General features: G+C 42.3%; 1 protein-coding gene across 1 annotated transcript in view; it reads right to left on the bottom strand.

Moving 5' to 3' along the window:
• Positions 1-25,581, bottom strand: part of MSN (moesin) — a 79,531-nt gene that overhangs the window by 29,298 nt on the left and 24,652 nt on the right. Inside the window, exon 2 of the mRNA XM_059156627.1 lies at positions 4,441-4,524. Coding sequence (XP_059012610.1) covers positions 4,441-4,524 — 84 coding nt within the window. The remainder of the gene's footprint in view (positions 1-4,440; positions 4,525-25,581) is intronic.

Here is a 25,581-nt window from a genome sequence, read left to right as displayed (position 1 = left end):
TGTACCCCAATGTTTTAAAAAGATAACATCTATAAGTAAAAGTGATGCTCCAAGATACTAAATCAAGGGACACCTGGGTGGCTCAGTCACTTAAGCATCTGTCTTCAGTTTAGGTCATGATCCTAGGGTCTTGGGATAGAGTCCCACATTGGGCTCCTTGCTCAGCAGGGAGCCTGCTTCTCCCTCTGTCTACAACTCCCCCTGCTTGTGCACTTCCTCTCTCTCTCTCTCTCCCCCTCTGACAAACAAATAAAATCTTTAAAAAAAGATACTAAATCAAATTCATCCCACAGCTCTCTGTACCTCCTAAAATCTGCAATATACACATACAGGAACTAGGACTTCAGTTTTTTAAGACACTGGCTGTGAATTCTATTGAGCCACACAACACAAACCCTCATGACAGACTGTGAAGCATTATAGGGTCCAAGCAGCATAAACTTGAAAACTGAGGTCCAGTGAGGGGAAGGGATTTGCCTCTGAGAAAATCCTCACTAATTACTAGGAGCATCTGAATGTAACAAAGAACCCTCTTTTGTCTCTCTTCTGCATGTGAAGGTGGCCTATATCTGAGGTTTATGGAGGGAAGGGGCAATTAGGTCAATTCCAGAGCCCATGCAGAATCCCCCATGCATCTGAGTGAACCAACTAGTGAGGAAATGAGCCACTTCAGAAGTCCAGAGCAGGACTGGAAAGCAAGGCTGGAGCCTCAAAATGAAAACTGTGAAAAATTACGTGCAAACTCCATCAGTGCCCAAACACCTGAGGCCCACTGAGACCCCATTACAGGCTTGGCAGCAGCTGCATCAATTACCTACCTGAAAGCAAATCAATGTACAACTGGAAAGTTCTGGTAGGGGTTGCCACCAACCCTGTTTCTGCTACTCCACACTGCCTGTGTTCGAGTGGCCACCTGATCTATAGCACAGAACAAACTCAGCTAGGATTCTAAGTTTAGAGACAAATTTCCTCCACTCAGAATAGGAACAGGCAAAGAGAAGAGAGGTCACTGAGGACACAGCTGACAAAAGGTTCTGGGAAAACCACAAATTATATATGCCTCGATTCAAGCCACTATACCACTTCCTAGCTATCTAACCTTAAATAGACCTTTTCCCCCTGTAAGACTCAATCCTTCACCTAAGATAGAGTTATTACTATTATAATAATAGATGTTAATTATTTTATAGAATAAAAATGAAAGAAAAAGAAGAAAGGTTATTGTCTTCAATGCAGAATCCACAAATCATAAAGACTTTACCAAGCCAGAAAAGCTTCCTGATTTAATGGCTCCCTTATCCGTACCTCCAGGGCAATTTCTACTACCTATTTAGCCCTCAATAAGAGCAACAAACATTTGAGTGTCTCCTATACACGAGACACTTTACTTATTTGAGGATTAAATAAGACCACAAAATCTCTGAAATTAGTTTGATTACCATTTCACTAAGAAGATTTAAGTCCCAAGAGGCTAAATGAGACATCCAAGATCACACAGCTAAGTAGGACAGAATTTGAGCCCAAGGCTGACACTAAATCCCAGACTTTAAACACTGTACATCACTTCTTTTTTTTTAAAGATTTTATTTATTTATTTGACAGACAGATATCACAAGTAGGTGGAGGGGGGGAAGCAGGCTCCCCACTGAGCAGAGAGCCCCATGTGGGGCTCAATCTCAGGGACCCTGAGATCATGACCTGAGCTGAAGGCAGAGGTCTTAATCCACTGAGCCACCCAGGCGCCCCTATACATCACTTCTATACACAATCTGAACTTCAAGGGTGTTTTATTCCATGTGGGAAGAGAGCGGTATTGCATTTACTTGTCTCTCCTTCTATAGGTACAGACAGGACAGAGATGGTATTTAACAGTCTAGAGATTTTTCCTGAGACACAGTAGACCTTTAGTCAACAGTGAATCAGTCAGTGAACAAATGAATGAATGGTTGCTCTGAGATTTCACCTTTCTTGCGGAGTTCAGTATCTTGAAGCCAAGAGGCAGGTAGAGTTAGAGCCCCTGGCGGGGGTGGAGCCAGGCAAGGGGTTCTCAAAAATGTAACTCATGGTGGTCACACTGCCCCTTAGTGGCACCTAGGTAACCAAGAGCCCTCTGAAGAACCTCAGGCTTTAGAAGTGGTGGTAAGTGCAGGACTGCTGTAGCAAAACATGTTCTCTCCATTCCCTAGTTGTGCACACACTCACAAAGTTAAACGGAAAAACTGTAGGCCACATTTCCCTTTCCCACCAGGTCTTGTGTGTCCTCGAGCTATGACTTCCCATTGTTGCTTGTGTGTCCTCGAGCTATGACTTCCCATTGTTGCTTGTTATTTATTACTAATGCCAAAGAGGGTGCTTCCTTTCCAGTCAGCTTCCTCTCTGGTCAATGGCCAGAGTTCCAGGGTGGGCCCAGAGCTTTTGTCTATTCCTTCCAAGGAGTCCAGCTCCTTCCTCCTAGGCCCCAATTCCACCAGGAGGGCCTCCCTGAATAATGGATCTCAAAGGCCAGTAAGAACGGACTTCTTCTCTTATGACTCACTCATTAAGTTAGAGAGAGAAAAAAGATAGTATTCCCCAACAGCATGTGAACACATACCTCTGTGGATTCCCATCCAGATCTGACTTGGCCCTGAGAGTGCCAGATTGTCAACTCCTTATTTGAGTTCAAATCTTTTTCCCTTTTTCACCCATGGAGTCCCATATCTTCCCCAACTTACCTCACAGAACATTACTGCTCCCTCCTTCCTATGACAGCCCCTCAGAAATATCAAGACAGAAAACACATCTTCTCTTAAGTCTTCTAGACCCAACCAGCCTCATTTACCCAGGCAGGATATTACAGTGGGAAAACTATAGTTTTGCAGAGTTGTATTTGAAACTCCATATTATAACTTACTAACTTATATATATTATAACTTACTAAGTTATAACATAGCATAGCTTACATAACCTAGAGTATGTTCTTTTACTTGTCAGAGGCAAGATCTTTGCAAGGATTAAAGCACCTAGCCAAGGCTAGTTCATATTAAGTGCTCAATAAATGGTATTTCTCAAAACAACACTGATCTTCCAGATGAGAAGTCATGAACTCACTGGTTTTCTCCCTTTCCTCTCTCCAGCCAGTATGAAAGCTTCAGAGTCTCTCAAAGGTTTTGTTTGGGAAGTAGTTGCTTTCACAACTAGCATACCATCTGTCCAGGGCTCCCTACCATCTGAGCTTCATACAGAACAACACCCACAGTACACAAATCAAACCAACACGAACAAAGAATTACCATGCCTTGTGGCTTTTTGAAGTTAATAAGCCTCTTTGTTCAAGAATTTTTCTGCCCTAGGTTCTAAATGATGCCTTCCTCCCCTCCCTCCACAGTTACCTCCCTCCAATGAAAATGAACAAAGCCCCAGTGTTGAAGGCAGGGAATGGAATCATTTGGCTTGAGAAGGGTAATGTGTAGAACAAGGGGTCTGGGAAGGAGTCTAAGAAGAGGCCAAAGGAGCCTTTCTTCCTTTCCCTCCACAGCTCTGGTAAGTTCTTAGACAACAAAGGGACTCAGAGGGCAAAGGATAAAGAAGGCCTAGAAAATCCAACAAGGTAACATATCCTAGACAATATCAGACCCCCACTTACCAGAAACTGGTAGGCAAACAGGATAATGACCCACCTGAAGGGATGCAAACCCCATTTTGCTTGTCACAGACAGCATGTTCCCTTGGCCCCTGGAAAGTCTTTGAATGCTGAAAGATTCTGTGGCCCCCCCCACCCAGGTATTAGATTATATATAGCATATCCCTTCTGATAATAGTGACTCCCCATGAAGGGATATCCCTTGCATTGGAGATGGGAATGACACATCAGCATTATTTCCATGGCATGAGTGCAAGGTATGAAGTACCCTCATAATGCATTTAGCACTCCCAGTGGTGTCCTAAGTCCCAATATTCTTCTGAAGGAAATGCACATAGAGGACAATACCTCAGAGAGAATAAGTTTGTTTCCTTCTACTAGGAAGAAAACAAAAAAGTGACAGAGGTCAGTGACTAGAATGCAGCATTGAAATCCCAGCCAGATATTGGATAGATACACTAAGTTATTTTATTTCTGAGTCTCATTATTAAAATGGGGAAGAGATCACTTGCATCTTTCAGAGTTGAGAGGAAGGTTCCATGTGTTAATATTTTTAGAGCATGTAACACAGAGTCACACTCTGCTTGCTTCTCTTTTCTACCATGTTCAGGACCAAGGATAGGATTAATTGGAGCCATCTGAGGTGCAGGTTGCCAAAGTTAAACTCTGCCTCCTTTGTTATTAAGGCAAGGGTCAGCCTTTGCTTGGAATTATCTTGGAGGAGCATGTAGGAGAAAAGATTCCCAAGAAGTGGGCATTGTGGAGGGAACTACTGGGAGAGGTAGAAGAGACTAAGAAACAAATAGTCCATCCCTTACCTGGTCAAACAGCTGTTTGCCAGTGGTGTTGGGCTGAATGGCAAACTCCAGCTCTGCGTCCATGGTGGTCACACGCACATTGATCTAGGATGAGATCAAAAGAGGCAAGTTAGTTGTCTGGCTCTGAGCTTAGCAGAGCATGGGACAGATATATTGTTCAACCACAGAAGAAGGAACTAGGGTTCTAAGAATCTGAGCAACTTAGATATTGGTGGGAAGGAAGGGAGAATACTGAAATAAACAAAAAATAACTAGGCCCTGGCTCCCAACCAGCTTATGAAGACAAAAAACATAGTCAAAGAGCAATGCTTACCAAGGGGCAAACACATAAATGCAAATCAGCCAACTTTCAAGAGGAAGCAAGTGCTGACTGTACTTCTTCCAGGAAGCCTTCCCCACCTACACCAGGCAGCTCTAGGCCCAAAGCATTCTCTTCCCACCTCTGATCCACAGCCTGGATTATCTGCAGTACTTGTCTTTGCAGACACAAGTTAAGGGGAAGATAAAGAACATTGGGCTCCAAGCCTAGCACTGCAACTGTCTCAATCTACAACCTTGGATAAGTCTTATCTCTTTCCTGGGCCCTAGTTCACCTCATCTGTACAACAATAGTAATGCAGGGGCGAGGGTGTCAATTACACTAGGTGATGACCATTTCAATACTGGTGTCTATGGTGGTATATACTGACTTGCACTGTTACTACATCTTGCTTTTATATTTCATTGGTCTCTCTAAGCACAAAAGAGAGAAGGGGCCTTACCAAAGGTAGGTGTGGGTGGCACAGAGATGCTACAAAAGCCAAGTCAGCAGAGGGGAAAAAGGAATGGGACAGGTCCCAGTGAAACTAATAGGTAGCCACACACACAATTTTATAACCACTGGAAAAAGTACCATCTGCTTTTTTTTTTTAAGATTTTATTTATTTATTTGAGAGAGAGAGAGAGAGAGATTTCAGGTAGGTAGAGAAGCCTAACCCACTGAGCCACCCAAGCACCTCGAAAAGTACTGTCTGCTTTTACAAATAGAACCCTTAGCTGATATTGATAGCTGAAATTTCATCAATAAAGATTTGTTCTTTTGGCTGAAAACTTGGTAGTATTGGTAGCAGTAGGAGCAATATGCAGTAGCTTTTATGTTTGGAGACTTGCTACTCACTAGGTAATTCATGTGCACCATCCCATTTAATATCAACAATCACCTTGTGAAGTAGATAAGGTTATCTCCACAAGAAATAAATATTTGTCTAAAGTCATATCATTAGTAAAGCAGAAGACAGGGTTTGAATTCAGATCTAAGTCCAAACCTCAATTTAAACGAATACACTAAAACTTTTATACATCAAAGTGCAAAATATTCCCCATGAGAGGAAATAAAATATTAATTATTTAAGTTGTGGGACATTTTTCATAAGTACTCTATATAGTATGGCCACAATCTGACTTGTTATATATGGTCATATAAAATATTTTGAAGATTGGGTGCCTGGGTGGCTCAGTGGGTTAGGCTCAGGTCATGATCTTGGGGTCCTGGAATTGAGCCCCACATCAGGCTCTCTGCTCAGCAGGGAGCCTCCTTCCCCTTCTTTCTCTGCCTGCCCCTCTGCCTGCCTCTCTGCCTACTTGTGATCTCTCTCTGTGTCAAATAAATAAATAAAATCTTTTAAAAAATATTTTGAAGACTATTTCATGCCCAGGGAAAATACTTCAGTAATATGAAACAAGGAAGGGTAAGCAACAAGACTACATGAGCTCAATTCTACAAACAGTATGTACAGAGAGAGAATTATTGCAATCATGCCCAAGTACTAGTCAGGCTTGGTTTTAGGGTGGTTATGAATGTGTTCTCTATTCTTTGAATTGAAAAAAAAAATGAATCTACATTTTCTAAGATGCTTATATACTACTTACACGATTAGTTGAGACTAAAAATAGAATTAATAAAAAATGCAAATCCCCATTAGGTTTATGTAGGTAAGACATAAACCTAATCAGTCTTTGACATCTCTGGGTCTTTCCTGGGCGTAGGGGTCAGTTAGGGGGTAAGAGGGGGCCAAATACCATTTTGCCAGCTGAACAATTCTGATGAGGACCAGGCCTGGGGAACAACTTTGTAAATAAATATCACTAGGGAGTCAGGGAGGAAATCTATTTCAAGATAGACAATGGGACAGGAAAGGCCCTGAAGGCAGGAACAAGTAAGGCAAATTACCCCAGAGGGGGACAACAGGCAAGATTAGCCACCTTGACTTGGTGTTATCCTAGGCTTCCTGCCAATCCAGTAACCCTGTAGAATGGGCCTTCATAAGGTAGTGAGAATGAAGCCTGATGGCCTAGAATTTGGCCTCAACATCTAGCCTCATATCACCCTTGAACGGACTCAAGGGAGACCTCAAAACACCAATGACTGAGGAGGTAGGAAAAAGTGGAAAAGAGCCAGTAGGGCTTTTAATACACTGGACTTCATTATCACCTCAAGGTTTCTGTCTTACTTTGAGTTACCTCTCCAGTACCCAAGACTCAATAGGTACTCAGAAGATGGTTAAATGAGCAGTTCTAAACATGGGAATATAAGAAATACAGAGATCAAGCATAGTCTAAAGACCCAGAGGTGGGAAGATTTTATATCTTATCTTTTTACTGTGCCATGGACCCTTTTGGGCAGTCTGATAAAGTCTATGGACCAACCCCTTTTCAGAATATATGTGAATGCATGAAATACAGTGATACAAAGAAACCAATTATATTTAAATAATTATAAAAATGTGTGCTTTTTATAACATTAAGTAATTGCCTAGCACTGTATCTTAGTAGTTATTATTAGTGTAATTTTAACATTATGTTGAGCATAGAAATATTTTGAGAAATCTATAGTACAGAGAATTGAGTAATGTATTGAATTGCCAAATTACTATGTTGTATACTTGAAACTAATATTAACACTGTGTACCAAGTATACTTTAATAATACATTTTTAAGTTAATAAAATAAGAATAAAACCTCAGCAAAAAATTGTGATATAAAAGTTTCTAAGATTTCCATTAGTGACAAAGTCACTGGTACTGCCATTTTTACCACTCCTTTTTTTGTTCATATTCATTTTTTTTTCATTTTATTATAAACAGATGTAACTCAGAAACAGCCAAATGGAAAACATGCACAGGACAGGGTAGGCAGGGGTTTGAGAGATACAGAGCTTCCTGCCTTCTCCAGCTGGGCCACCTTCCTAGCACCTCCATGCTTTTATCAGCTCTAAGGCTCTCCTCATTCTGTCATTTAGGGTTTTTTGTTTTTTTGTTTTTTTATATTTCACATTTTTATTAAGTTCAATTAGCCAACATATTAGGGATTTTTTTGAAAAATAAAAAAATATATTTTGTTTATACACCAGCAAGTTGGGCTTGCTCATTAAAAATAATTATGTTGGAGCACCTGGGTGGCTCAGTCAGTTAAGCGTCTGCCTTCAGCTCAGGTCATGATCCCAGAGTCCTGGGATAGAGCCCCACATCAGGCTCCCTGCTCAGCAGGAAGTTTGCTTTTCCCTCTCCTACTTCTTCTGCTTGTATTCCTCTCTCGCTGTCTCTCTCTCTGTCAAATAAATAAATAAAAGCTTTAAAAATATATGTTTATTAGCATTTTAATTTTTTTGTCCTTGGTTTATTTTTCTATTGGGCTGTTCTCTTTATCTATTAAGTAATTAGTTATATCTATTATATACTAAGGTCATGGTTGGACAAATATTTTTTCCCGGTTATTTGTGTTAGATCGTCTAACATTTTTTTCCTATAGTATTTTGTACATAATTAATTTGTCATTATTTTCCTTTGTAGATTCTGAGGCTTGTATCTTTCTTTTCTTTTTTTATTTATCATGTTCAATTAGCCAACATAAATACATCATTAGTTTTTGATGTAATGTTCAAAGATTCAATAGTTGTATATAACACCCCATGCTCATTACATCACTTGCCCTCTTTAATATCCATCACCAGGCTCACCCATATCCCCACACCCCTCCCCTCTGAAACCCTCTTTTTTTTTTTTTTCCGGTAGTCCATAGTGTCTCATGGTTGGTTTCCCTCTCTGGTTTCTCCCCCTTCATTTTTCCCTTCCTTCCCCTAATATCCTCCATGCTATTCTTTATGTTCCACATATAAGTGAAACCATATGATAATGCTCTTTCTCTGTTTGACTTATTTTTTTTTACTTATTTCGCTTAGCATAATCTCCTCCAGTTCCAACCATGTCGATGGAAATGGTGGGTATTTATCCTTTCTGATGGCTGAGTAATAGTCCATTGTATATATGAACCACATCTTCTTTATCCATTCATCTGTTGAAGGGCATCTTCGTTCCTTCCATAGTTTGGCTACTATGGATATTGCTGCTATAAACATTGGGGTGCCTATGGCCCTTTTTTTTCACTACCTCTGTATCTTTGGGGTAAATGCCTAGTAGTGCAATTTCACTTATATTCATAATTGAAGGAGGTCCAAATCTCAGTGAGAGGTTAGTACAAACAGATATGTAATTTTTCTCAATCCACTCTCATAGATCTTTCCCACTTCAGATTATATCCATGGACCCCTATGGAGGCCTAAAAATTCCAAGTTAAGGAGCTCCCTATAAATTTATTTCAATTCACCCAATATTAATGGAACAAAACATTTAAGGAACTATCATTAGAGTAGAGCTCTAGGACCAGTCCTTGACCCCGAAGCACTTATTGAATAATAGGAAAACTATACTATACAAGGAAGACCCTGAGAAATGCCATAGCAGAACAAAAGAAACATTTTGTGGTGATAAGAAACCACAGTTCAGAGTGATATTTGCACTGGTCCACAAGGATAAGCTGTATTAAAGAAAGAGAGAGAGAGAGAGGGAGAGAAAGAAAGAAATATAGAAAGATTGTGGGATGGGGGGGAAGAACATCCAAATGTCCCAGGTAGAGAAATCAGTATGTGCAATGGCCCAGAATGAGACAGGGATGGAGATGGCCCATTGAGAAGCAGATCTACTTCAGGGTGAATGTGGACTACACAGTGAAGTGTAGGCAGAGAGGCTGGGAAGCTAAGTGGAGGGCCTTGAGGTTTATACTAAAGAGCTGGGCCTTAACCTATTGGAAGGCCAGCCATCCTTGAGGCTTTGAGCAGAGTGGGGCAGACTCAGAATGATGCTTTTTGAAGAAAGTGCCCAGGGAAGAAACTGATGAAAGAGGTAGGATTCCAAGGAAATATTCCATAGTCTATGAGTCCCCTTTATTTCACACTATTGGGAAGAATTTTCAAAGTAAATAAGCCAGTGTTAATCACAGATCATATTAATCACAGGTCATGCCAATGTAACATCTTTAGGGTCTAGTTCAGAAGTCCAAATATTTAAGTCAGATATTTGTTAAAGAAATGTTTCTTGAATAAATCAATTGGTAGAAAAGGACGTAGCCTGGGTTAGGAATAAGAATGTCATACACATTAGTGTTGTCTATGCTTCCTTCCTCTTAAATAGAGCATGACCCCAGAACAAGGGCTCTTCTAAAATCTAAAGATGTCTAGCTGAAACCAAACTGGAAACTACTTCTCCAGAATTCCTGTCCAGGGTTTCTGCCATTTCCACAGTAGCTGTTACTCTAGGGAAAACAGTCTAATATCTCCTGAATTTCACTGAGGACAAATAATCTTAGGTTTAAAAAAATAGAAAGAAAAGCAAACACAAAGGGACTTCTATTCTTGCCACCACTTAACTCAGAAGAAAATGTGAGTCATGAGGACAGGGTCATTGGTCTGTACTCTCCTGTTTTCTGTATGTCAGAGGTAGAGGGGGAATAAGGGTAATAACACAGCTGGGGCTTGAAGGTGATAGGTAGAACAGGTGTCTTGTTCAACGAAGATCCCTTGTTCTCCCTTAGAATAATCTGGAACCCAAGTGTGTAAAATAAGCTGCATGCCCAGACCCACTGATACACAGGGCCCACTGGACTCTCACCCTAGTACTTAGGTACCCACTGCCTTCCTTTGAGGCCTGTTCTCTGCAATTTCAGTGAGAAGAGGGTTATCTTGTTTGAGAGGCAAGAACCTGAAAATAAAACCTCTGAAGTCAGCAGAAATTTCCTGGGAAGCCCCTCAGCTTGGCAGGAGTAGAGGAACTGGCCTGGGTGGGGGTATCATTTCAATATGTAGAGAATTAAATCCTTTTCAAACCCTGTCCCTGAGGATCTAGCCGCAGTCTGAGTTTAAAGACTGTGTCTCTGGAGAACACTAAGGGTTTAAGGAACAAGAACAAAAAGTTTGGTTGTGGTAGGGATGGTGTCATCCTCTCATACACTAGCCTCCCCACCTCTAGCCCAAGAACAATAAATATACTGTTATTTATTGAACAACTGAACACAGACACTTTCCACACCAATGTCCTTCACTGGAGACTAACAAACAAATCTTAGTGATCTGCCATCCAAAGCCGTCAGGAAACTGGGATCTCTCCTCTGTCCCCAGGTGGCTGACCTAGAAAACAAAAATAACCAGGCAGATGCTGCAGCAGCTGGGGTACTTTGGATTCTGGGCCTGGCCAGCTTCAAAGAAGGGACCAACCCTCTCTTTTCCTAGAGCCAACAACATCCAGGTAAGCAGTAGCCAGACCACACAGTGAGGAGATCAGGGCAATGTTTCCCCTCATTTGTCCAATATCGCTGAACTTCAAGATGGCTTTCCCTGGAAAGAAATTTGGGGGAGGCAGAGCAGCAAGTAGAGAGAGTTAAATAACCACAAGTTACTTGCCTGAAGCATGGACATGTAAACCAGAAAGAATTAAAATTACAGGTGGTGGGTATTAGAGAAGGCACAGATTGCATGGAGCACTGGGTGTGGTGCAAAAATAATGAATACTGTTATGCTGAAAATAAATAAAAAATAAATTTTAAAAAATTACTGGCCCCACTTCATGGATGATGAAACTGAAATACACAGAAGCAGGTGACAGAAGGATAGAAATGAACACTTACTGAATACCAACTATGTGCCAAGCCCCATCATCCACAGCCCCACTTTATATCACTGAAGCCAAATTTACTCAGCCAGCAAGCGAGGAAGGTCTTCTCTAGACATTCCCAGAGCTCCTTCCATGACTTCACTCCTCTCTCTGGTCATGCTGGTTTCACTGCTGACTTCAGACACTGCCTTGGCAACTCTTTTGGCCAAGGACCAAACACTCTGGCATTGGAAGCCTGAGCACATCTGGGAAACACTCCTTGGGAAGGCCCCCTCACAGGGGCAGAGCTTGTGAGTCAGCCCAATTGTGTCTGAGCTCAATGACCTCACCCCCAATTGCCACCTCCCCATTCTCAAGGGCTCTGGCATTTCTGTGGAGCTGCTGGTATAAAGAAGACAAAGGCAAGTGGGAAAGGGGGACAAAGCAGGATAAACCTTACCAGGGCAACCTCAGAACTTCAGTCTCTCCACTGGACAGAGAACAGTCACCACAGTGTTACTCAAACTACCTAATCCCCACTATTTAGGCTCCAGCACCAACCATTTCCTGCTGCCAGAACGGAGGCAAGGCCAGGGCAGGGCAGAGCAAGGCCTGGTCTGTCTTGCTTCTTGGAATGACAGCACTGCCTCAAGCAGCTGTTTTCCATAAGGAGGGAAACAAGGGTTGCTTTGAATCTCCAGCTTAGGAGGTATTCTCCTTCCCCCCTCCCCTCTTCCACTGACTCACTTACTTCCCAGCAACTCAGCCACTGTTGACTTGGAAATGGTACCTGGAACAGTAATCTGTTCTGACCTCTTCCTGCCCATCTCTAGACCCTTAACACAGCCATCAACACTTGCCTGGGATTAACCCTTCCCGTGCCTGTGCCTTTTCCCAGTAGTTTCTACAAAGGAGAGCTATATCCAACCCCATCTATACTCGTATCTTAATGGGTCAGCACTTCTTTACTTCAAGTGCTGCAAAGACCATGGGAGACAAGGATTCCCCTTTTACTTGCTTTGACTCAGTCCTGCCCTCCCAAAGCTCCCCAAGAATCAATGGGAGATAAGTACATATTAGAAATGGGGTGTTACTCCACCATTCACCATATATTTGGGGAAGTAACCCCCACATGTAACTAATCTCTCTTAGCAATGAGAACATATCTAGTCACTATGGGACTGAGAGTTCAGAGCAGAGGCCAAAGCTGCAAAGGTCAGATACAATGAGACTACCTTAGCAAGCTGCGGCTTCCCCAATTAATCTAGCTTTAATTGTATGACCTTTCGAATCAAGCTCAGACTGAGGTAGAGTCCCCCTCTCAACACATGAAGATCAGAAAGTAAACTTTTCACCATGTGCACCTAACTCCAGGACTTACTCTCAAAATCAGCTCAGCCAAACCATACTCCAGGATCAAACAATACCTACTCCCTTACCCCTACCCCAGCTCATCTCTCCTTCTTAGTTACAGAGACTGCCCAACCAGTTCCTCAGCACAGCCATTCCTCCTCTTAACAGTTCCTCAAAATTAAAATCCACTCATTCTAGTCTCTCATCTGGCTCCCGCAGAATAGCATCCTTCTGAACTTCTCATCCCTGCTCTCAGAACAAACAGACCAGAATCCCAAACTGTCAGACCTGAAAGGAACCTTAGAGATCATTTGGTTCAAACTCTGCAACATAACAGCTGAGGAAACTGAGGTCCAGGAAAGGAGAGGCATTGTCCCAGAGTCATATAGCTGCTAGGTAGCCTGAGATCAGGGATAAAAACCTGGATCTTAATTTAGTGGCCATTTAATAAGCTATAGAACCGCCCTGGCACTTAAAAACAGTAGATACCTCAGGTGAACCACTGCTGAAGACTATGAAGACTATGTGGAGGAAGCTGGGCCATCTTGCTTCCATGAAAAACCCCAAGCTGGCATGGTTAGGAAGTCTAGCTTTCAACAGAAGGCAGGCCTAACTTTCAGACTCTGAGACATTCACCAACATTGATTCTAGAGAAACTAAACCTTTCATAACACCATAGAAGAAAACTCAAAGATCCTTGTTTCTAAGACAGCTTCTTTTGCAAAAACTTGGATAGCAACTGATTGGGAAGTTCCCCGACAGCAGACACAGCCAAGATCTGAAACAGAATCTGGTGAGGAGAGAGTGGGATGCAACAGGCAAAGAGGCATGGAATTTCAGGAACAGATTTATATCTAAGTAGCTAAGAACAACAGATTTCTCAATTCCCATAAAACTCTGAAGCTGCTGAAATAAAAGAGAACAGGACCCATCATTAATAAAATAGTCTCCCAAATGGCCAAAGCCCCTCTCTGGGACTACACCCAGCTGGATTTCAGTCTTTCACATCAGTTCCATGCTTGACCCAGCTTCCCACCTGCAAATTTAAAAAGAAGTATTTGCAGGCTAGAAACATGGAGCATTTGCAGCTGTCTGGAGATACCAGGTCTGCCCAGGGCACCAGAAGCGGGCTCTACTTTCTCTGATTAGGAACCCACCCCAGAAATCTCCAGCATCACAGCTCTGAAGCACACTGGGGCTGATCCAAGCATCAGCCTGAGTTCTGTCTAATACTCATGGGATTTCTTCCCTGTCTTATGCTCCTGGGTATTAAAAATCGCTGAAGCCAGGATCAGTTGACTCAGCAGGGGCAGGAGGAGGCTTCTAGGCCAAGTCAAAAAGCTGTTTTTAACCCCAGAGGTAGGCTAAGGTCTGCTTTCTGCCAACCTTATTGGTAAGCCAAGAGCTAAACCCAGTATCTGGAAAACCCACAAAATTTGAGTCCTTGTCCCAGAAATAATTGTCTCAGCTCTTTGAGGAGTGAAGCATGGCATGACAGAAAAAGGCTTTGCAGCTTCTTTCACCTCCCTTTTTTTTAAAACTCAGTTTCCAAAACTATAAAACAGGTCTAATAATATCAACTTCACAACAAGGTCATTGGGAGATTTAGGTTAAAATAAGAGACATGAAAATACATAGCACATCACAAGTAGAATGGGAAGACTACTAACCCCTCCTTTTTGACCGTATATTTTTAAAATATTTTATTTATTTATATATTTCTTTGAGAGAGAGGGAGTGAGCAGAGGGAAAGGAACAAGCAGACTCCCTGGTCAGCAGGGAGCCCAGATGCAGGGCTCAATACCGTAGGCAAGGCTCAATCCCAGCACCCTGGGATCATGACCTGAGCCAAAGGCAGACGCTTAACCAACTGAGCCTCCTAGGCACCCCACATTTTTAGCCATGTTATTACAGATATCCTACCTCTCAGAAATGATTTAAAATGAAAATGTGTCCAACTGTAGAGGTCTAGGGGCTACCCAAGAAGACCTCCAGAAAGCCCTTTCAGCATAAAGGACATGTGCACTTTGGGGACAAACTCTAAAATGTGATTAGAATTCTAGTTGGTTAACAATGTGAAGCCATGTACATCAGGTACACACATGCATATCCTTGCATGCATTATTTTAAATATATTCTCTCTTGGGAGGAATGGGGATTTTCCCCAAGAAGCAAAGTCCTGGGGAGAGGTAGAACACAACAAAGCACCTATCCTACCTTGTCCTTTATAGAGGCTGCCTGATTTTCATTAAGCTGGGCTCTGCCTTGCCATTTTTTCCAATCAAGTTTCACCAAAATACACAACTCCCTACCCCTCAACACAACCCACCAGGACCTCCAAACTTTCTTCAGCTGGTATCCAGAAAAATCACAAGCTGTATCTGTAAACTGGCTTATCATATTCACCTAAGGAAATTTTTGAAATACACATACCCTGAACTCACCCACAGAAATTCTGATTTATTATATAAGAGGGAGGGCATGGACATCAGAAGTTAAGAACTTCAGATAATTCTAAGGCTCAGCCAGATTTGGGAAACTGTCATGGAATACAGTTCCCTGAACCAACCTTCTCACGGGCTAGTGTTATTATGGTTAGATGGATGCTTGAAGGAAGGGAAACACAAGTAGAGAACAACTATGGAGACATTTAGGCTACTGGGCCTGGTGAACAGCTCTCCAAAATTGAATGCAGCCCACCTCCACAAAAGATGAGCAATGCAAACAGTCCTGCTACTGCTGCCAAATCCCACTGCAACCTGGTCTCCCTATTTGTAAAATAGGGCAGGGATTATCCTTGTCCCTTGCTAGCTGGTATCACTCCCCACCACCAGAGATAGTATCATGCCCTAAAGCAATGCCTCTGTTGTAGGAAGAACATAGCTTTGTATTCTGAAACTATATGCAAGCTCCTACTTTACCAATTAAGACATGAGCTTTCCAACTTCTCATCTGCAAAATGGGCATAATGATGCCAACCTGGCAGAGTGTCCTGCAGTGTTTCCCAAACCTAACTGATCGTAAGAATCATTAGGGGCACTAATTTAAAAACACAGAATCCTGGACCCCATTCCAAACTGAAACAGAAGAGGATCTTAGAAATTAGTGGGTTTTTTTTTTTTTTCTTATCCCTTAGGAAATTTAAAGAAACTTCACCTGCCACAGACACTGTTGAGAGGAGATGAGGGGTTGGATCAGAGGTCTGGTTTTCTAAACTGCTCTCTGGTCCAGATACCCTTATGACAGGGACTTTGAAGTTAGGGCCAGCAGAGAAGGCTCTGCAGGCAGGAGAGGGAGACTTTGGAATTCTAAACAGAAATCTAAATGCTTTCTGGAATGATCAAATGCTTAGGTGATTGTCCAGAGCCTTCCACCATCCTCACATCTAGTTAAGAATCAGACAATGGGAGGGGCACCTGGGTGGCTCAGTCAGTTAAGCATCTGCCTTCAGCTCAGGTCATGATCCTGGAGTCCTGGGATTGAGCCCCGCATCAGGTTCCCTGCTTAGCAGGGAGTCTGTTTCTTCCTTCCCTTGCCTCTTCCCTGGCTCATGCTCTCTCTCTCTCTCTCTCAAATAAATAAATAAATTGATTGGACAGTTGCCACTGGACACTGGATCACTCAGCCTCCCAAATAAATAAATAAAATCTTTTAAAAAATCAGACAATTGAAGAAAACAACTGATGCAGATACCTCACCAGCCAAAACACATTGATCAGAATGTTCTAATTAGGGTCCCAATCAAAGCCTTCTTGAGTTCTCTGTCCCTAAAATACTCTATATTCACTCTTTCCTGGGAGAATTTTTAGGCAAGGAGCACCTTAAATGATACTCTCCCTTTCTTGGATGCTCTGGGAACTTGGTAGAACAGAAGAGACATGGTGAGGGGGTCCTATATTTGCTTTGAGATGTGAGCATATGGGGAGGATGAGGGTGGAAGCTGAGACAGGTGTGATTAATAATGGTGCACTGGAACTAGCTCACACTAGTCCTGATTATGTGCATCTCTTTACAGTTCCTCCCTCAAGGACTTCACATTGGTACCTTTGATACAGCCATGGTGAGAGTATTTACACCATGGGGATAAGTAAACAGTATAAACTTGACTTCACCAGAAAATTTGTTTTTAAATATTTACCAGCACATGATACACATGCAGGTAAGAATCTTTAGCCCCATTTTACAAATGAGGAAACTGAGCCTCAGTGAAAAGAAACAACTGCCATCTTCTAGCTTCATAATCTTGGCCAGGTCTGTCTGACGAGCAACAAATCTGACTCTCCTTGCCAGCACCCCAAAGGAGTAGGAAGCCCCTCTTGTCAATAAAAAAGACTGCTGACTCTGAGGGCTTCCCCATTAGCTAAAGGCCAAACAAGGGCACCTAAATGTGCCCGGTGCCAAGGAAAGCTGGAGGTAAAAAGCTGTGGACTGAGATATGAAAGCAAAAGAAAGTCCCATCACTACCTCATGAGAGAGGCTGGAGTGAGGCAGGGAATGGCTTAGAAAGCCCCAATTGAAACCAAAGCACATTCTTAGGGTCTCTTCACAAATATCTGACAGTCTGAGCTCTGGAGGGAGACCCTGGGACACTGCAAGTCCATAGTTCTCTTGAAGCCTCAATTTTCCTACAAGTAAAATAGGAGTAATAATGCCTACCTCACAGGATTATAATGAGAACAACCATCAACTCCTTTATTTTTAAGAAAAAACCTGGCTTGGGGAGGCTGGGTAGCTCAACTGATAAAACTTCTGACTTCAGTTCAGGTCATGATCTCAGGATCCTGGGATTGAGCCGTGCGTCGGGCTCCCCATTTAACAGGGAATCTGCTTCTCCTTCTGCCCCTCCACCACTTGTGCACTCACTCTCTCTCTCACTCTCTCTCACTTTTTCTTGCTCTCAAATAAATAAATAAAATCTTAAAAAAAAAAAGATATTTGCAAATGACACTACAGATAAAAGGCTGGTATCCAAGATCTATAAAGAACTTCTCGGGGCACCTGGGTGGCTCAGTGGGTTAAGCCTCTGCCTTCGGCTCAGGTCATGATCCCAGGGTCCTGGGATCGAGCCCCGTATCTGGCTCTCTGCTCAGCAGGGAGCCTGCTTCCTCCTCTCTCTCTGCCTGCCTCTCTGCCTACTTGTGGTCTCTGTCTGTCAAATAAATAAATAAAATCTTTAAAAAAAAAAAAAAAAAAAAGAACTTCTCAAACCCAACACCCAAAAAACAAGTAATCAAGTCAAAAAATGTACAAAAGACATGAACAGACACTTCTCCAAAGAAGACAATAGACACATGAAAAAATGTTCAACATCATTAGCCATCAGGGAAATTCAAATCCAAATCACATTGAGATACCAACTTATGTCAGTTAGAATGGCCAAAATTAACAAGGCAAGAAACAACAAATGTTGGCGAGGATGTGGAGAAAGGGGAACCCTCTTACACTGTTGGTGGGAATGCAAGCTGGTATAGTCACTCTGGAAAACAGTATGGAGGTTTTAGAGCTACCCTATGACCTGGCAATTGCACTGCTGGGTATTCACCCCAAAGACACAGATGTAGTGAAAAGAAGGGGCCCCTGCACCCCAGTGTTCATATAAGCAAGATTCACAATAGCCAAACTGTGGAAGGAACCAAGATGCCCTTCAACAGATGAATGGATAAAGAAGATGTGGTCCATAAATACAATGGAATATTACTCAGCCATCAGAAAGGATGAATACCCAACTTTTGCATCAACATGGATGGAACTGGAGGAGATTATGCTAAGTGAAATAAGTCAAGCAGAGAAAGACAATCACCATATGATTTATCTTATATGTGGAACATAAGGAATAGCATGGAGGACATTAGGGGAAGGAAGGGGAAAATTAAAGGAGGAAACCAGAGAGGGAGATGAACCATGAGAGACTATGGACTATAGGAAAAAAACTGAGCATTTCAGAGGGGAGGGGTGTGGGGGTACGTGTAAGCCTGGTGATGTGTATTAAGGAGGGCACATATTGCATGGAGCACTGAGTATTATAAGCAAACAATGAATTATGGAACACTACATCAAAAACTAATGTACTGTACAGTGACTAATATAACATAAAAAAAAAAGAAAAGAAATGAAAAGAAAAAAGAAAATAATCTGGCTTGGCACTTAGCGTGTATTATATGTTTGATAAATTTTAGTTCTTTTTCTTGTGCAACCTATCCAATCCAGATTCCTCCAGGGTGCCTGGTTTACTCTTATACAGTAATAACCCTAGCCCCAGGTACACAATGCTTTACAGCTTAAGTGACACTTGTTCATATGCATTATCTCACCTAATTCAATTCTATATGGAAGACAGGGCATAGACAAGTCCTGTTTTGCAGAAGGGAGAAATGGAGTTTCAAGGAGGTAAATAGCAATTTGCTCAAGTATGAAAGAGACAGGACTAGAACCCACGTATCCCCAACTACTAGTACACTGTTTTTTACCCTTCCAAGTTTCTCTTTATTAAGACTAAAAGGAAAAAAAAAAGGTTGAAGGAGATTCCAATGGCTTACCTATTTTCATTTATTTCATCCAAGAAATCAAGTGGCCTCTAGCTCTGCCTCAGGTGCTACAAACGGAACTATTCTTGGGAGAGGAGAAGATCAATGCAGCAATGGGGTAGAAATAGTCTTCTTGTGGTAGAGGGAGCTACACAATTATCTAGGAGCAACCAACCAAGAACAGCAGGCCAGAAATTGGACCTGGGTCTTGCCCCAGTAACCTCGGAATAATCTTTTTCTCTTCTTGGAAGAGTGTCTCCAATTGTATTAGGCAGGTATTGCTCAGTGGTTTTCAATTTTATTATATATTTTTAAAGATTTTATTTGTTTATTTGACAGAGAGAGAGAGATCACAAGTAGGCAGAGAGGCAGGCAGAAAGAGAGGGGGAAGAAAGAGAGCAGAAAGAAAGCAGAAAGCCTGACATGGGGCTCGATCCCAGGACCCTAAGATCATGACCTAAGCTGAAGGCAGAGGCTTAACCCACTGAGCCACCCAGGCACCCTAATTTTATTATATTTTTAGCAGCTGCTTGCCTCTTCACTCTTAAGACAGAAAGAAAACCACATGAAACTTTAAAATATGAAGTACTATAAAAGTAGAACTTTTCTAGTTAAAGGACTGCAGCTGCCCAGAGAGCTCAGCCAAATACAGTTTGCAAACCACTGGACTACCAGCTTAGGGAAAGGGAAAGAGCTCCAGGTATAACTTTCTAGAATTTTACTCAACTTGGCCACGATTCTTTATAGAACTTATAGACTCTTTTGGCCTCAATTTCCCCATCTAAGGTAGCTGGACTAATTGGCCTCTAAAGGATGTTTTAGCATTGGGATTCCAGGAAAAGGAAGCCTAGCAATCCCCATGGTGAAGAACTGTGAAGAGAGGCCATTAAAAGCAAAGACCCATCCCTTTGCCCTTGGAAAATCCCTCGGCCTTTGGTGACTCTGAACTCTTTAGTCAGTTCCTCAAGCACTGAGTAAATGGCAACTGGGCGGGTGGGCAGACAGGCAGGAAGGCAGGCACCCCACCCTCCCTTGTACAGGAAGCTAGCTACATCCTCTTTTCCCCGCCCCACACAGCACATCTCCAAAGTCCCCAGCAGAAGTAGTGGGGGCAGGGAGAAGAAGAGGATGAGGCCTGAAAAGAAACTGAACATGCAAATCACCACAGTATGCTAGGAAGCCATCTGGGGGAGGGAAATGACTAGGGCCTGAGAAAGAGAAACAAAGCAGCCCCATTCTTTACTGGGGTCCAGTTCCTCCCAACAAAACCTTGCCAAAAGGCCTATGGCTGCAGTCACAAGGCATGAGCTGGTAGTGGGAAGCATAGGCCCACCCACTCCTTACCACTGAATTTCTACAGCCTGAAAAGTTAGGCTTCATTCACAGGTGTTTTAAGTTCTTTATTAGGGTAAGAACACAGACTGTATGCATAAGTGTACACATAAGTACACATAAGTGAACCCTTAAAAATACAGGGGCTTTTCATGCCTTTCAAAGCCAAGGAGGCAGGTACCAACCCGCATGCCCAAACCACCAGCCCACTTTCCCTGGCCTCTGCAAGCCCTGTGACTGGGGCCCAGCCCTCCCCACATCCTGTTCTCAGAGAACACGTGGCTGCCTGGGGAAAGATAATGTCATTACCACACTTCCCCTCCTTGGAGGAGGCTTTGGTTGACTGTGAAAGGAGCTGGAGTTCTCTGCCTGATCAAGCTGAATAATCTACAATAAATCTCCCAGTTTTACAGACAGGGACAGGAAGGGTAACAAGTTACCACTGACTGAGAGCACCTTCGACATTTCAGGATCCATGCCTAGACACAAATGGTGATGATCCAAAGTACTTCTAGAAAAACGAATTTTCTGGAAAAACACAAATTGGCAACTTCTACATTTGGAAACTGGAAAACAACATGCTAATGCTCTTCTTTGATTAATGAACCAGGAGATACAAAAATGCAGGAAACTTATTTTTCAAAAAGTCTCCCAAACATTATTCAAGGTACTACAAATGGGTTTCAGATGCCAGTTAACAGCATTTCTGCTAAAGTAGCATGATCTACAAGCAGTCTTAATAGGCCTAGGGTGGCTTAGGCCACTATAAAAAAGAAAATGGCTTCAGACCCGTAATAAATAGCTCCTCCAACACAGAGTAAGGGATGGCGAGAAGGTACCACAGCCTAAGTCTATTCATTGTTCAATTTCCCTTCTCTCTGACAAGCTGACTCCCGGGCTCTCTCTTGTCTTTACTTCCTAGACTATAAGTAGCAAAGAATGTGTCTGAACATTCCATCTGAATGTTTAGGGAGAACCTCCTCATTCATCTAGAGTGAAGCAGAGGCAGATGTCATTCCACAGCACTGCCTCACTAAGTGTGAATATTCGGTGCAGCATGATTCTTGGCTAAAATTGTACGGAGGACCTTGGCCGATCACCCCTAAGCAGGATGTCCTCAGTCCCACCCAGCCTATTACTTCCCTACACCTTATCTTACAATGTAATCTAACTCTTGCCCGCATCAAGGAACAAGGTTTATCACATAGGCCTTAAGAAAATACCAACGTCTCAGCACCTGCCTCCAGTGGATGTGCTGAAGACTGAGGAATACTCTTATACCTGCCCTAGGTATCTCTGTCAGTGGTCATAGCTTAGTCTTCATTTTTGTCATGGTCGTCTTCCTGGGAGCAGAGGTAAAGAGAGCCTAAATAATGCCCTTGGGCTCTACAGATCTATGATTATTTTGGAAAAGTTGCAGAAAGGGTGTGGTCATAACATCCATCTTATTAGTTTAGGTCTGATATAATATAATATAATATAATATATATGATAATAGAATATGATAAACTGATATAACTTCTTTAAAAGATGGCTTTGTATTTTTTTTCAGTTGATAAAGCCACCTTTTGCCTTCCAAACTACAAGCCCAGCTACCAAACTGGTAAAACCTGTTTAACCTATTCAGACAATACCAGGGTTTTTAGCATCCTTACCATCACAAATATACAGTCTTTGCACCCCTTAATGCCAAAGTGAGTATGCATGAAACCACTTAACCTACACACACACACACACACACACACACACACACACAAGCATGTGAGCTCTTTGGGTAGACTCAGAAGCCCTTTCCCCCACTACCCTAATTTTGGTCTAGCTTCTTCAGAGAGCAGCAGGAAAGAGGCCTACCAGAATCTCTACAGTAATTACCCACAAGCCCTCCCAATGGCCCAGGCAATACACATTTTTCCAAAATAAACCCTTAAATTATACCTACAATTCTAGTAAGATCCAGAAAAGCAAATAGGGCCAACTCTTACCTACCTCAGGTGTTTTAGAAAGGATCGACTTCTCTAATACAGTTGTGTATGCACACACGCTGGTTCCATACACCAATTTCTCAGATACCTAGTATGAATCAGGCCTTAAGATGATTTTAATGCTTACACATGTGTGTGTGAAAGTGAGTGAATGAGCATGTAACAGATTTTGGGGGGGGGGGCGGCAAGGAGGCAGTGGCATGCAGACAAGTGAATGGGTAATTACCATTCTATACAGTAAAAGCAGTGATAGAGTTAATCAGAGGGAACTGTGGAACCATAAAGGGGCACTCAGGCCATAATGGAGAAAACAGAAGGGCAGAAGGTTTTTAGAGGAAGAGCTGACATGTCCTGAGATAAATGAGGCTGTCATAGGAAAAAGATGTTAAATGGAAAGGGAAACTTAACGTGTTCCGTTTAGAGAAATAGCATGTATAAGGACACAGAGGCAAGAAACACAATGTATGCCCCCAAATGCTACAGGGAAATATACAACATGTGAAAAACATTCCTAAGGTACGAAGGATCCAGATCTCCTTTTCCAGCTCCCAGACTCTCTCCTCAGAATTTATCAAAAGAGTAAATTACAGACCACTTCACCACCATGATACTAGGCACAAGATCATAAGATTTGGGGAATAGTTGTTCCACAGGCAGAGAGAGAAATTCCTGAAGACAAAGCCAGACAAGGAGGCCTAATATACAAGATAAAGATAGGAAGCTGGCTCTGTTCTGCACAGTCCCACTGAAGTACACGCTTAGTTTAATGAGTACTCCCTACCCTAGCTCCCACAAACCTAGGTGGAACCACTCTCCAGATCTCAGGGGAGCCTACTACAACCCATTCAGGCACATGAAAACCATGTCTACCTACAGGTAGACCTGGAAAGGCAACCAGACTAAGATTACCACTGTACCCACACCCCACCATATACACACAAAGAGGAAGTGAAAGCTACCAAGACAGCAAGAGCTTGGGATGGGCCTCAGCCACAGCTGCCTGGCTTCTGCAAAGAGGTGGGGCACACTAATTTCACAAACTACTTTGCCCTCTTGAGTAAGGGTTCCTCTAATCATTTTTTCCTCTGCACATCATCTCTTCCTCCCACCCCATAACCATCCAGTCTAACATGGGTCTCAGTATAGCTCTTCTTTTCCCCCACTCCCTCATCCTGAGATTTGCAAGGCTCTCAAGAGCTGGGGTTCCTCTTCATAAAGCAAGACATGCCCACATAGATTCTCAGTCCCCCTCAACAGGCTGCAGTGGAAGGTACAGTGGGGTTCACCACAAACTAGGCCAGTAATTGGCATCATTGTTTCAAATATCAGTTTCCTCACCTATTAAAAAAATCATAAAGAGAAAGAGCTACTTGCACACAGAGAGCACACTTACAAATTAGAGGCAAAGCCTAACTAGGGTTTTGAATTGTTCTGATCTCAAATACTTAAAGGGAGCAAAATACATGACAGAAATTAAGAAAAATGAGGTATTTATCAAGCACTTTCAATATTCCAGGCACCCTCCTAGATGTACTTTCACACTTGCAAGCTATTTTCTCTCTCATAAATCCCAAGGAAGTGGGTATCACTGTTACCCACATTTTTAAAATGGAAAACTCAGGTTAAGAAAGAGTCAATGCCTAACCTAAGGTCATACACCTATAAATAATAGTTGAAAATGATCCTTTATAACTGACCTACTTAATTTATATTGTGGCTACCACGCTTCTTTTCTCTCAAGTCACCTTAAACAATGTTGACCAGACCCCCACCCAAAAAGTTACAGGAAAACCTGAAGCAACTCTACTTGGAATGCTTACCATCAATTGTGATATTAAAACAATTTAAACTAACTTTACTCACTGACTATTCACAAATATGCTTCAGTAATTAAGGACAGAAACATCTTTGCATATTCCACAGGTCTTCTATGTGTTGGATAGAAGTGTAGAGTCGGATGACTTTAGGGAAGGGGAGAAGAAGAGCAGTTCTGATGAATGCTGTTTACCCCTTGTGCCCTGATCACCTCAGGTCAGGAAGCTCAGTGGTTGAATCTCCCTAGTAGTCTGGAGTTGGGTGTGTATCCATCCATAACTCTCAGTGTGTTTGGCAAAGGGTAGTCACAGCAGAAGGAAAAAGAAAAAGCATTCCAGAGCAAATCTGGTACAACCCCTTTTAAAACTCTGACCTTTACAGAAGAGTGACTCAGTCTTGGCACCACATTCTCTCTGTCTTAGGATTCCCAAAGTTTTGGCATGAAGAGGCACAGGTGCCCAAATAGACATGTACTCACATAAACACACAACAGCTAACATAGTGGAAGCCCCCAGAACACTAGATGTAAGGGCTACAGATAGAGCTGGGAATGTCTCTGTGTCCCAATAAGCCTATCACTAGAGCCGTACTGTGTCATTCCCATAACTCCAAAGAGTTTCTGTGTCATACTTCAAAATTACCTTCTGTTTAGGCATGGTCTCAGAAAAACACAAAGGATGTATCTTCTCAAAAAGCCAGACTGGTACCAGGTGGTGGGTATTATAGAGGGCACAGATTGCATGGAGCACTAGGTGTGGTGAAAAAATAATGAATACTGTTTTTCTGAAAATAAATAAATTGAAAAATTAAAAAAAAAAAAGCCAGACTGGATTTTAGGAGGCTCAGCAAAGCCAAAAATAAAGTGTGGTGGAAGGAATAGGAAGAGACAGTCCCAGCTCTGGAATCCACTGTTGAGTATAGCTTTGGACTTTGTGTTTTCTTTTTCAAATCTCCCTAATTACTATCAACAGCAGCTGCATACTTATCAGATTCAGGGCCATCTGATCATAGGAATGATGAGCTGGAAGAAAACTATCATCTATCAGGGTCTTTTTGCTCTGAGGATACAATTTTAATTCTAACCCTAGTGACTAAGGCCCCAAATTACATCAGAAGGAGACAGAGTGGTTTGGTTAGTTAGTAACAAATATGGAAGGGGCTGGCTACAAACAACCC

The sequence above is a fragment of the Mustela lutreola genome, chromosome X, assembly GCF_030435805.1.
Source record: "Mustela lutreola isolate mMusLut2 chromosome X, mMusLut2.pri, whole genome shotgun sequence".
In the NCBI taxonomy this organism is placed as follows: domain Eukaryota; kingdom Metazoa; phylum Chordata; class Mammalia; order Carnivora; family Mustelidae; genus Mustela; species Mustela lutreola.
This window is presented reverse-complemented; position numbering and strand designations above follow the sequence as displayed.